Source organism: Chelonus insularis, unplaced genomic scaffold (genome assembly GCF_013357705.1).
Source record: "Chelonus insularis isolate UGA/USDA-ARS -01 unplaced genomic scaffold, ASM1335770v1 contig_317_pilon, whole genome shotgun sequence".
Lineage (NCBI taxonomy): Eukaryota > Metazoa > Arthropoda > Insecta > Hymenoptera > Braconidae > Chelonus > Chelonus insularis.
Genome location: NW_023276487.1, coordinates 533,024 through 545,733, shown reverse-complemented (window position 1 = coordinate 545,733; position 12,710 = coordinate 533,024). Strand labels below are relative to the sequence as shown.

At 30.4% G+C, this 12,710-nt stretch overlaps 2 protein-coding genes across 3 annotated transcripts; both read right to left on the bottom strand.

The window, feature by feature from the left end:
- Window positions 1–1,051: 1,051 nt before the first annotated feature.
- LOC118065558 (sialidase-like) lies at window positions 1,052–6,053 on the bottom strand. Of its 2 annotated transcripts, none has more exons than XM_035080922.1 (6): window positions 5,575–6,053; window positions 3,829–5,164; window positions 3,537–3,725; window positions 3,184–3,467; window positions 2,196–3,088; window positions 1,052–2,076 (listed from the first exon to the last, which is right to left on the bottom strand). In XM_035080922.1, exons 1-6 carry the CDS (start codon window positions 5,619–5,621, stop codon window positions 2,018–2,020), a joined length of 2,808 nt encoding a protein of 935 aa, XP_034936813.1. In that variant the 5' UTR covers window positions 5,622–6,053; the 3' UTR covers window positions 1,052–2,017. The 2 variants fall into 2 exon arrangements, with proteins under 2 accessions (XP_034936813.1, XP_034936814.1); XM_035080923.1 differs by having other exon boundaries at window positions 2,196–3,073.
- A 401-nt stretch (window positions 6,054–6,454) lies between these two features.
- LOC118065564 (uncharacterized) lies at window positions 6,455–12,201 on the bottom strand. The gene is made up of 4 exons (XM_035080932.1): window positions 11,971–12,201; window positions 8,299–11,898; window positions 8,147–8,223; window positions 6,455–8,046 (listed from the first exon to the last, which is right to left on the bottom strand). Exons 1-4 carry the CDS (start codon window positions 12,091–12,093, stop codon window positions 7,074–7,076), a joined length of 4,773 nt encoding a protein of 1,590 aa, XP_034936823.1. The 5' UTR covers window positions 12,094–12,201; the 3' UTR covers window positions 6,455–7,073.
- Window positions 12,202–12,710: the final 509 nt, after the last annotated feature.

Below are 12,710 nucleotides of genomic sequence, written 5' to 3'. Positions count from 1 at the left end.
TAGAAAAAAATACGTATATATATATATACCATTTGTTCAATTTTACCATATTTACCAATTCAAATGCATTATTTTTACAACATATGAAAAATCACTCGGAAATTTATTATTTTACAATGTTTGCACAAGCATCATCAATCAGAATTTGTCACTAATAAAGCCAAAAAAGCAAATAGTAATAGCACACTATACATTAAAATAAATATTTTTCTTCACAATTACATTTGATTACATTCATTATTATTACCACAGATAGATATATTTATATTTTTTTTACATTTAATACAATTAATGAGATTCTTCGTAAGCATAACGTCTCTCAAAAAAAATTTCATTTCGTATAAAAACAAAATAATTTTATACAAGGATATTAATAAAATACATTATCTATTTGTTTTTCGTAAAAATTTACAATTGTGCGCTAAAAAAATCTATCGTTTTTCAAAAAAATTTAAGTCACTACGCCCAATATATGCATATGTATATATATATATTTTTTTAATTTATATATATATATACATATATACATATATGAGATGTGGTACATAAAACTAGTGTTAACATTTCATCAGAGATATAATTGTCGTTAAAAATTTTATGAGCTTTAATAATGAAAAACTGTGATATGATATTTAAAACAATAATTAATTGAAAACGCAGTTTCGTTAATAACTATTTAATAAATCTTATAAACTATAATTGAAATAATAATTATTAGAATAATAATAATATTAAATTTATTTTTTAAAACTATATCTTTATATAATTAATTGGCAAAAACAGTTAATATATTTTATTTATTACTAGTATCAATATCATTTGTATCGTAGCAATTGTATTTTAATAATATGACATTCGTTGCATAATTTGATTTCTACCTAAATAAACAAGAGAGCACTTGGGATAACGAGAATAGTACCCAAATGAATCAACATAATAGTTTTTTTTGCTGAGTAATGGTCTATATTTATTTAATCGAAATTTCACCCAGTCTTAATTGCAGGTAGAATTGTCAACAAAAAAATGTCAAACGAAAAAACAGTTAATCAAGTAGTTTAAAAATAATAATTATTCATGATTCTTATAACTGATCTCACATTTTGACATTTACATACACGTTCAGTTTAACTTATAGCACAAGTGTAATTACAACAATACAAGATAAAATACGCAAAATTAGACATTTGTCGCTTTGAACAATACAAATACTTAGTGTTACGTAGTTCATCCTGTATGTATAAATATAATCGAACACTTATGGTCATTTATATCCATCGTATACATTGAAATTGATATATACATAAATATCGTACACATATATATATGTATTCATATGCATACCTATGTATATATATATATGTGTAGAATATATTATATTATTATATTATATTATATGAATTAAAAGTTCAATATGTATTTGAACAAGAGAAATGAGGGTAAAATCGATAGAGTATAATAATGATACAATAATAGTTAGGTAAATGGGCAATAATTACATTCACCGGATTATAATGCGATAATTTCATTTTTCAAGTGTCTGTAAAAAATTCAGACATTTTCGTTAATTGCAGATAAATTTTTTACAATTAGATATGAGCTACTATTTATGTCTTAAATATGACATTCAATAGTTTTTTTTTTATACATCTATAAGATGAATTGAAATCATATTTTCTCAAGTGCCCATAATTAGTACGTCTTACTGTTGATATTTTTTTTTACAAGATTCTCTTTTTTAATTATGCTATGACTATTACTATTTTTCACTCCTTTAATATACATATACATTAATAACATTCGGTAATGCAATAAAAATGAATTTGTAAAACGTAAATGTAGTATTAAAAAAAATTTCTTTTGATTATTATTGTTGTTTTAAGTCGAATTATGCCTGAAAATCTTATTTCTGTGATAATAGTAATGAATGTATATGATAATTAATATAAGAGTAAGAAGATGACAACAGTTGTATATGTATAACATTTGTGAGTATAAAGATAAAGATGATTCGAAGAAATCACTCATCAGGGCAATCTCCAGGTTGTTTCATTATTGAATAATCGAGTCGATATTGAGCTGAAATTATACCATTTATTAACTTAAATTACGAATCATAAAAGATGGATAAATATGAAAATAAATAAAATATAAAAAATAAAAAACGAATAAGGAATTATATTCTTTTAAAAACTAACCTCTTTTTGTAATATCTTCCATAGTTTGATCCTTACATTCATTAGCGAGATGGTTACTACTTCCACAATTGTAACACGAAATTTTTGTTGGCTGGACGGCAGAAGTATGAGGAACAACCACGGGTGTGGATGGCAAATAAGTTTGTGATGGTGCAACACCTACAGCAGCTACAGCTGTTGTCCCCGTAGGTGGAGGCAAGGGTGGTGGAGGTGGTGGCGGTGTTCCTCCTGCAGCACCAGGTTGCCCTGGATATGGATACATCATTTCGCCATTCGGCTGATAGCTTTGATACGTAGGTCGAGAAAATATTGAATGAGAAAAACCACTCGAGTAAATGCCGCTATTGGGTCTTAATGCTGGAAAATGACCATGCGGGAGAAATGTCATTTGTGGATGATTCGTTGGCCCCGGGAAAGCTGATATACAATGGGGTGTTGTTGATAAATTTACTTGTGGAGGAGGAGCAACAGTACCACCACTATTTCCACTATTACTACCACTGCCATTACCATTACCACCACCACCATTCATTACTTGATTTTTACGCATCATTTGTGCTTGACTTTTTTTCGAACGAGAACGTTCGTTGATTTGTTGTTGAACTGATGGTATATTTTGATGTGATACGGCTACCGCAGAATAAGAAAGAACAGAGCTACCTGGAGTTTGGTCAGTTGTTCCACCAGACGTACTACAACTATCGTTGGTTATTGTAGGAGTGGTATTGTTTGGCCACGGCGCTGCGGGAGGAGTCTCAGGTGGTGAACGACTTCCAGTACTATCAGAACTACTACTTTGTGAACATTGACGATTACTATCAGCATCCAATCTCAAAGTTGATAGTTGAGCCACACAATACATATGTTGAGCATTACACCTGTAAAAAATGTCACTATTTTCTTACTAATAACATAGAGTTTAATTTACATGCAAAGTTTAAAATAAAAAATTTATTTCTGTCTTACAGTAAGATAACAAATAATTTACCTTGGATAACGATTTTGCATTCCAGCCACTGGAACTGTAAGACAAGCGTAACAAGGATTTTGTGTTGCATACATTGCAGTTTGGGGTGAGTGATATATCGATATTTGAGATGGATCTACAGGCGGTTGTATTGCTTGATAACGTCTTACTCCACCAATATTTGAAGGATGACTATGATGATGATGATGGTGATGGTGATGATGATGAATTGATTGATGTAAATCTCCGATCAATGGTTGTTTTATTGTAGAAATTGAATTTTCATTTGATAAATCACTTCCAGTCTGAAATTATTATATAGTATTTTTAATATTATTTTTTATTATTAAAAAAATTAATAATGGTTCATTTACCTCATTATCGGATTGTTCGGAAACTGAAGAATGAATTAAATTCCCAGTAGTGCTCTCTTTTTTATCGATGGTCATTTGACTCAAACCATTTGCAGCAGTTGTTTGGGTGCGAATAATATTTCTTAATTGACCCACAGCATTTGGCGTTAATCCAATATCTCTTAAATCATCATCACTCATTCGTCTTATCTACAATGAAATTAATTTAGTATTTTTTTAATGTGAATAATGGTTTCTTATACTTAGTATGATATGAGATGAAATGTATTTCTATTTTATGAGAAATATTTACCTCTTCCAATGAATGATTTTGCAAATTTCCTTTATAATTTGGCATTTCTTTGCCTAATGTTTCTCTCAATGAATCGCCTGATATTGATGATCGTATTCGTGAAAGTGGTTGATGTTTTGATGAAGTTGCTTGAGTAGCTGCGGTTGTTGTATTGTCAACGTTACTGTGTCGTGAATAGGTGCCAGTAGTAGTTAATGGCGAACTTGATGGTGGTGGTACAGATTTCGGTGGAAGTACGGATTGTTGACTGGATGGAATATTTCTATTTGTTCCAAGAGATGAACCAGGAAGTATGTGACCACTTACATTTGTATTGGTGACACTAGTTTGATTACTAGATACATTACTGCTCACAGATATTGTATTTGGAGTCATAGGCGTTGTTGGACCAATACTTGAACGATCTTCAAACGGCCATCGATTATTTCTACGACCCAAGGGCGAATTACTTCGACTTGGTGATCGAGACTGAGATGGTGATGATGGTCGACTTACTAGAGGAGATGCCGGATAAGTTACCATATCACCTGTGTGATATACCATTTGATTTCCAATCATCATAGTTTGTCCTGACCATGGTGCTATAGAATTAACAGCTGGAAAGCCAAGATGAAGATACTGCGTTGGAGTATTAGGAGGATTCATTGTAATTTGATCTGGAGGTGGTAAGCACATCCCTGGAGGAGGTGGTGGCATTGTCATACTTGATGGAATTCCACTAACGATTGGATTATTTCGCATCTGTATATCACCAAAATGTTGCATAGGAGGTGGTATTGTACAATTGGTTGACATATCAATTGGATCAGTCAAACGATCACTTGGGCTACCACATGGTCCACATCCTGGCACTGGTTTATATGACATATTTACTACAGGTTTTAAATTATTTCGCGATTCTTCTTCCTCCTGTAGTTTAAGATAAATATTACTGAACGCACTTTTCTGTTCATAATTAAAGGCAGGATGATTGAGTGCCATTGTATATAAGAGTAAAAGTTCTTCTAATAATTGCTCATCTTGACTGGTCCCAATTAATGAAATTATTTCTTGAATATCCAGATTTGCTAAACCTTTGTGGAGCACTGTAGCACATTTATAATTACTGCCATGTAAAAGTGCCATATAGAGTACCAATCTTCTTCTTGTCTTTTTGTCTATAACACCGAGATTCATCAAATCTGTAAGATCGCTTACAGTATTTGCATGATGTTCAGCATCACGCAAATCATTGTAATCCCGTTTGCCTCTATCCTCAATGCATGTTCCAAGATATCGAACTTCACATGGTAAGCACATATTTAGCAATACGTTCATAACATCGATACGTTTATAACTGGAATAAAATAATTATTCAACAACTAAATAACAAATATTAATATTCATAGATGTAAATGTATATATATATACATTTACAATATATATATATATATTTGTATATCTATATATTACACATATTCATTTTTCATACCAGCTGCCTAATGTTAACATAATATAAAATTTGTCTATTCAAAAATAAACAAAATTACTACGAAAAATAAATACTAAACAAGAAAAAAAAAAATTAATTCTACCATTCAACATTGAACTCTAAACAAAGAAAATAAATATAAAAATGAATAATCTAAAAGACAATTATAGTACGTTGATTGTGATACTACGGCAAAATAAAATGTAACGAAAATACTATTTAATATTAAATTGAATGTAAATAAAATGATTGAAATATATACAAAGTAAAAATACCTGGACAGATTTCCAAACCATGATACGACGTTCTCTTTACACACCATTGCCAGACAACATTGATACCACTTGGGATGAAAAAAGCGCCGATGCGAAGAACTTTGGCGCTTGAAAAGAATTGTTGACGATAATACGATTAATAATTATAATATGACTACTCTTAGCTTTTAAAAAATCGATTTAACGATAATTGTTCAACTCGCTGGATTATAAATGGCAAATATTCACTAGGGATAATAATAACGGTGGTGGACGGTTGTATTACATACGACCATCACACTAAATGCACCGAAAAAAATGAATATGCAATTACACTGATCACACCAGAATAAATTTCTAATCAATTTACTAGCTGTTAGGCACAAATCTAGAATCGTTAGAACCACAAATTATCAACTTTGGCAAGTCGTAATGCTAAATACGATAATGGCCATATTCCAAGATAAATTATATACGCATGTAGTAGCGCTTTATTATAAGTTTCGCGTTAGTATGGAAGTACCCCGATGAGGGCACTATTCAAGATATTCAATGTACATGCGCACCATCCGCGAGTACCAGCATGCATTTAAGAGGAAATATAAAAAGACACCAATTTTCAGTTGTTATTTGATCTAAATTTTCGAATAATCAATAGAATACTCTTTTAAATAAAATCTTGATACAGTTCATCACCAATTATATAATTATTTATATAATTATCAATGACAACGTAACGTTTTTTAATATCAGATTCACTTTTATTTTGTGATGTATTAAAAATAGCAAATTGCGCGGGATTATATAAAACCATTTTTCAATCATTCTTTCAAGTAATTTAGAATTTATGACATACAATATCAATAATTCTTTTATTAATTCTGCAAAAAATTATAAAAAAAATAATTTACACTTTTCCTCATGATGATTAAGTCTTTTATTATTGTCTAAAGACGTTGATTGATTGCTATTAACGGTTAACGACAATGTTTTATTTTCTAATTATATTTATTTTGTAAATGTTCAATCAATTCAACCTTAATGATTATGAATTTATCAAAAAAAAAATTCTAGAACACCAACCTTTTATCCAGATACTTTTTGATGATGTACCGTTAATATTTTCTACCATATTTTAGTTAACATTTAATAAGCTTATAATTTTATCTTAATATTAAATACTTAATTCACAATTCCGACAGTCAGATAATTCTTTATGAGTTGATCAATTAACTTTTCATAAAATTTCTTTTAAAAATATATAAAATTCTTTTAAAAATATTTTAAAATAATTATTTATATACTTTTTAAGATACATCTGATCAAGGTATTGTATTCATAAAAAATATAGATTAAAAATTTGAATCGTAAAAGCCGTATATAATACATTAAAATCAATTAATTTATGAATAAAATTTTTGCAATTTAAAAATACCATTAATAAAAATATATTACGTACATATGTATAGTTGAGGTATTGTGTTATATAAAAATATATGAAACATTATGTATATATATTTTCAAGTCTTGACATGAAGTGATAAATTAGTAACAATCAAGCTATCACTCAAATCTGATAAGCTCATTCTACCAGATGTACTAGTAGTGATAATACTTGATTTTTCACTAGTGTGATGGAAATTTGATATGTTTGGAGTAGAAGTCCGCCCTTTCATGAGAACGGTTTTCTCAGTACTTTTACTAGCTTCTTTAATAGAGATTGAAGATACATCACTAAAACCTGGTAATGTTGATGCTGGGTTATTATTATTTGTTGGTTTTTTGATTGGTGACTTGGTTCGTTTAGCCATAGCTACCGTTATATCAGAACTAGACGAAGAAGTTAAAGCGCTTGCTTCACGAGTTTTTCGAGCTATTGGAATAAGCCACGCTAAACCCAACCCCATAAGAAAATCTTCCATCTTTTCAGGAGGTGAAGTCATAGTATTTGAAGTTGGAGTACTTAAAATATCAGATATTCCCGAAAACCTGGAAAAACTACTAGAACTACTTGATGAAATCTTATCACTCTTAATTTCAATATTTCTTGCGCTACAATGAATCAAAAAAGAATCTAATGATTTCAATGTCTCGTCAACTTTGAAACGATCACTTTTTATACCATGAGCATTTTTAGACAATGATATCATGAGTTGTTTATTATTTTCTCGATCATTTTCGTCATAATTGTCACCCGAAATCGGAACAAGTTCATTATTAAGCATATCTGACATCTTTATCGTGAATTCTTTTTGAACGGCTTTCTCGTTACTTTGTTTAATGGATGCCTCACCTAAATTCGATAAAATCGGTACGTTATTATTTTGGATATTTTTAATATTATCAGAAACCAGTTTTTTTGATAGATTATCATCCACGTATATTTTTTGAGATTTAGCTGATGGAGTTCTTACACTCGCCATACTTCGAGATGCTGTGTCTGGAGTATCTAATTCTTCAATTGTTGATAACTCCGGGCGCCTACCTTCAATTCTATAAAATTTAAATCAAATATTTACATTCATTTGAAATTTTTCTTCAATATTTTAATATAAACATATAAATATGAAATTCTATTAGCCTTTTTTCTTACCGATTTTTTAATCCATTACTCAGAGGAATTTTCGGTATATCTTTTAATATATGACCAAAATTGTCCTGTTTAATGATCTAAAAGAAGAAAATAAAATTAATAATTTAAAAATAAATGTTAAAAAAATTATTTCAATTGAATTTTGATTTTACTTTTGTAATTTGAATATCCTTCATTCTCTCTTCTTCTACTGCGTCTATTGGCGACGACGTAACTAGTCCTGAATTACTCCTTCCTGTTAAAGGCAATTCATGATGAATAGTTTGATCTTCAAACGATATTTCTTCAAGAGGTCTGTATTTTTCTAATTTTTTGCTTTGCTCTAAAATTTCGTTAGATAATTTTTCTACCATGGAATCAGTTTTTGATGAAGAAGTGGTTGGTAAAACTTCAGAATCTAATTGCTTTTTAAATCTTTGTATGTCTATGTTAACCTTTTCGTCTTTTATAATTGTAGGTTTAGTTTTAGCAGCTAAGGATGATTCATTTTTTGGGGGATTTGTTAATTTTGGCGTCTCAACAATAGGAGATAAATCATGCGATAGTTGATAATTTTGATCAATTTTCTTAAATTCAGTATAAGTTTTCAAAATACGATTAGCCATTGAATCAATATTTTCTTGACATTTTTTCAAATACATTACATTACTCTCATATGGCATCGTTGGTAACGTTCTAATACTGGTTTCTGTAGTTTGTGTCATAATTGATGGTTCTTGATCTTGTCTAACTTTATGGAGCATAGTATCAAGTGTATTCAAATTTTCTATACATTCTACTTGCATATCATCAAGTTTATTAATCATCAAAGAATCCTGTTCTGACATACGATTACCACGGTGAATTATTTCACCAATATCTTCATTAATTGTTCGATAAGAGCGATTCTTACAAGTACAACAAGGTTCACTACAACCTACACCATTTGAGCTTTGTTTAGAGCTATTGTGAGAATCAAATAATTGTCGTTGTTCTTCATGCTTTAAAAGTGTTGTCTTTTTTTCTCTCTTCCTTTTATCATCAGAATACTTTAAAATTCGATTAATACGATTGGGATGTGGAATGTTAGAAGGCATATTTATTACACGCATCGATGGTGTTTCTGGAGTACTTACTGGACTTATTTCATCAGCTAATTTTCTTTTACTATCACTTATTGATGCACATAATAATTGAATAAGGGATGTATTACTATTACTTTCAAGAATAGAACTTGGTTTTAAAGCTGATAAACTTGCATAAGATGAAGATGCTTCTGAATTGTCTGTATAAATAATTTGTTGTCTTACTGTGTAGGATTTTTTAGAAGCTGATTGAATATCAGGTGAATATTGTGTTGAAGTATTTTTACTAGATGGATGATCGTTTGTTTTTAGAGCTAAAGATTTTTTCTTAATTTTTTTAGGAGAACGTTTTGGAAGTTGTTTTGGTACTTTTTCCACTTGTGATTCAATACTATCTGTTGATTCCTGTATTTGTATAGGACTACCTGCTCGAGAAGTAGGCGCCGACGTAGATGTTACTGTGTTAGTTGATAATTTTTTGGTTGGAGAATTAGAAGGAAGTGATCGAGCTTTAGATCGTGGTGAGGTTTTTTTTAATACATTCAAGTTATTCTGTTGTGCATGTTTAGTCGCATTATGAATTGTTCCATTACCAACATTAATTACAATACTAGGACGATTAAATGATTCGGTACTGCTTACTTCACCATGAGTGATTATGTTTATTACTGGTTCAACATGTTCTAGTTTATCTGAATCTTTAGATTTTCTTGACCGTTGCTCAAGCCTATCAGATAATTCAACTTGAACACTTTTATCTTCACCAACTTGATTATATTGTGATGTTTGAACAGCTATTTCACTTTTATCTACTGTATCAACATCAGCTTTCTTTTTTTTATCTTTTTTCTTTAATTTACTTTTTTTAGCGTCAGAAGACTCACTAGTTTTAGATACATTAATAACTTTGATTTCCGGTGATCTTCTGCGTTCAGGTTCACTTTGTCTATAAGAAGAACCGGCTTTTTTAGATTTACTCTCATTGAAAAGTGAGGTCATACTGGCAGAAAGAATTTCATCTGGCAGTGAATCGCCATATTCTTTTAATAAAAGTATTTTTTGTCTTTCGACCTTTTTTAACATATCTAAAATTTGTTCATTTCGTGATAAAGGTATATCTTCACGAAAATTGCCGTCATCCTGATCAAAAGTTTTTTCCCATCGTCCTTGAGCTTTACTTATGTCCGTTGGTTTGCAGCAGGGTATTTTTATTGGTTCTCTTATAATTATTTCATCATTACAACAAGAACATTTATATTCCTGTTCATTACAAGTATTATTTATTATTTTTCTTCGTAGATTCAATAATTTTTGTTGTTCTAATCTGTTCTTAATATTCAAAGCTCTTAATTGTCTTTCATCACGGGTTAAATTTTCTAAATTTTTAAAAAATATCTCATGTTCACGTTTAGTCCTTTCACGTTTAAATGCTTCAATACCACGTTTTTTTTGAATTTCTTCTAATTTATTTTTATGAGCTAATTTTTTCTCTTCTTGTTCCGTAATGAATCGAGCTTTATCTATAGCATTTAATTCATCTTTTACATTTAACTTTTGCACAATACCTTTTAAATGATCCTTTTTCCGTTGAACAGTCTTATTTAATTTACCATCACGGTTAGCTGCACTTCTACAAGTTTTAATAGTAGTTGTTGGACGAATTTCTACAGGGGTATTGTTTGGAACAGCTGCAACGGCAGTAGTGTCAGAAAAATATGAAGAATCTTCACTCGATGATAAACTGAAATTACTGTTACAAACATTACGATTATTACAAATTGATTCTTCAGATGTTTGTTGCTGGTAATCATCTGGATTATATTCTAAATGTTGACTATCTTGTTTTTGAGTTGACACTTGAGATTTTACACATTTTGAAGCTTTTGATTCACAATTTGAAGTATGTTGATTGTCTGAATCACAAATGACATACTCAATATCATCTTGATTTGCATCTACATTCACTACAAATTGATTTCGTTGCTTCGATTGATCTTCGTCATCTTTTACAGATGGCACGTCTTCTTGATGTATTTCAACAACTACTCGTTGTTGTGATTTAGGTTTATGTACTTGAGAACTAATTTTCCCATTTGTTTTTACGGTTAGTTTTTTAGGTGTTTTCTTACTGATTACTTTAGTTTGTTTTCTTTTTTTTGGAGAAACATATGTTTTAATCACGTGAATATCATTATCATCACTTCTTTGTGAATCATGTGTACGTATAACTTCAGCAAAGGATGTAGTAGAATCTGCTGGATGGATTGAAAATTTTGTTTTCGGAGAATTTATTTGTTTAGGAATATTTGATACAAGAGCTGATCGAGTATCTTCTACTTTACGTACTTGTCGTAATCTTTTCTGTTTTAGCTGTGCAGCATTTGGCTTCTCAGCCTGTTTTAATGATTGAATCGCTTCTTTACCGCGTTTTTCAGCAGCTACACTATTTTCATATTTTCTCATCTCTGAAATAACATTGAAGTTAGGCTGAGTTGCTGCTGCATCATGTGCTAATCCAATTTCTTCCATTTCTTGTTCATACTTTTGTTGTATTTCCATAATTTTTCTGTCATGCATTTGTGCAAGTTTAGAGTTTTTATCTTTTTGTAATTGATCTAATGTTCTTCGAGTTTCTTCTCTAGTTTGGTCTAATACATTGCGTGATGTTTCATTGGATTGCTGTCGAACCTTCAAAGAATTTTACATCAATAAAATAATATTCTTTTTGAAAATTTATTTTAATTAAATTTGAAGTACTACCTGCAGTATTCGTAACCTCCTACGTCGATCTCGTTCGTATTTTTTTATCTTCTCTCGATCGGCTAATATTGTATGTTGGCGATGTATACATATCGGATGATTTACTGTAAAGTGAACTGACATGTTTATATGTTTTTATTTATTAAAATGCACAAATGCATCTAAAAAGTTATAACGAATTTTCAAATTAAATTTGGATTGACAATTTAACGGTCACTGACAGGACCTGTATACAACTCTCCCCATACAACAACAGTTGATGAGATCGATTCAGTATGAAAAAAGTCTTCGTTACAGTAGCGCCCTCTAATCACATTCATAATTCGAGTTGTTATTTTCTGATGATAAATATATAGTCATATAGAGTCTGGCAAGACAACGCCATATTGTTCTATTCCTGCCTAGAGTTCCATTGGAACGTAAAGGTCTTTAGTCCTGCCTAACTATATCTTGGCGGATTTTATCTCGAACAGAGAAGAGAGACCAGTATAGAAGTCCAATGCTGCAGCATGTGTTAAAAATCCGGACAAAGTTTCGGTCAACATGTCAGTAATTCAGGTCACAACATAAAAGTTTCTATAAACCCATCGAGCGATGGCGCTGCAACGGTTTATTTTAGCCACGCCCCTTAATCTAAGAGAGAGAAGAGATAAGATTTGTGTTCTCTTTTACTCTCATTATAAGAATCCTAAGCCAATTTAATTTCAAGCACCATTTTTTGAATGGAAAAAGGTTCAGCT

Excerpts from the sequence above, each read along its gene's own strand:
- LOC118065558 (XM_035080922.1), bottom strand. The coding sequence starts at position 5,621 with ATGGTGTGTAAAGAGAACGTCGTATCATGGTTTGGAAATCTGTCCAG. Across the intron at positions 3,089-3,183 it reads ATGCAAAATCGTTATCCAAG|TGACATTTTTTACAGGTGTA; the intron begins GTAAATTATTTG and ends GTAAGAAAATAG. Across the intron at positions 2,077-2,195 it reads GGAAGATATTACAAAAAGAG|CTCAATATCGACTCGATTAT; the intron begins GTTAGTTTTTAA and ends GTATAATTTCAG.
- LOC118065564 (XM_035080932.1), bottom strand. The coding sequence starts at position 12,093 with ATGTCAGTTCACTTTACAGTAAATCATCCGATATGTATACATCGCCAA. Across the intron at positions 11,899-11,970 it reads GGAGGTTACGAATACTGCAG|GTTCGACAGCAATCCAATGA; the intron begins GTAGTACTTCAA and ends AATTCTTTGAAG. Across the intron at positions 8,047-8,146 it reads AGTAATGGATTAAAAAATCG|AATTGAAGGTAGGCGCCCGG; the intron begins GTAAGAAAAAAG and ends TAAATTTTATAG.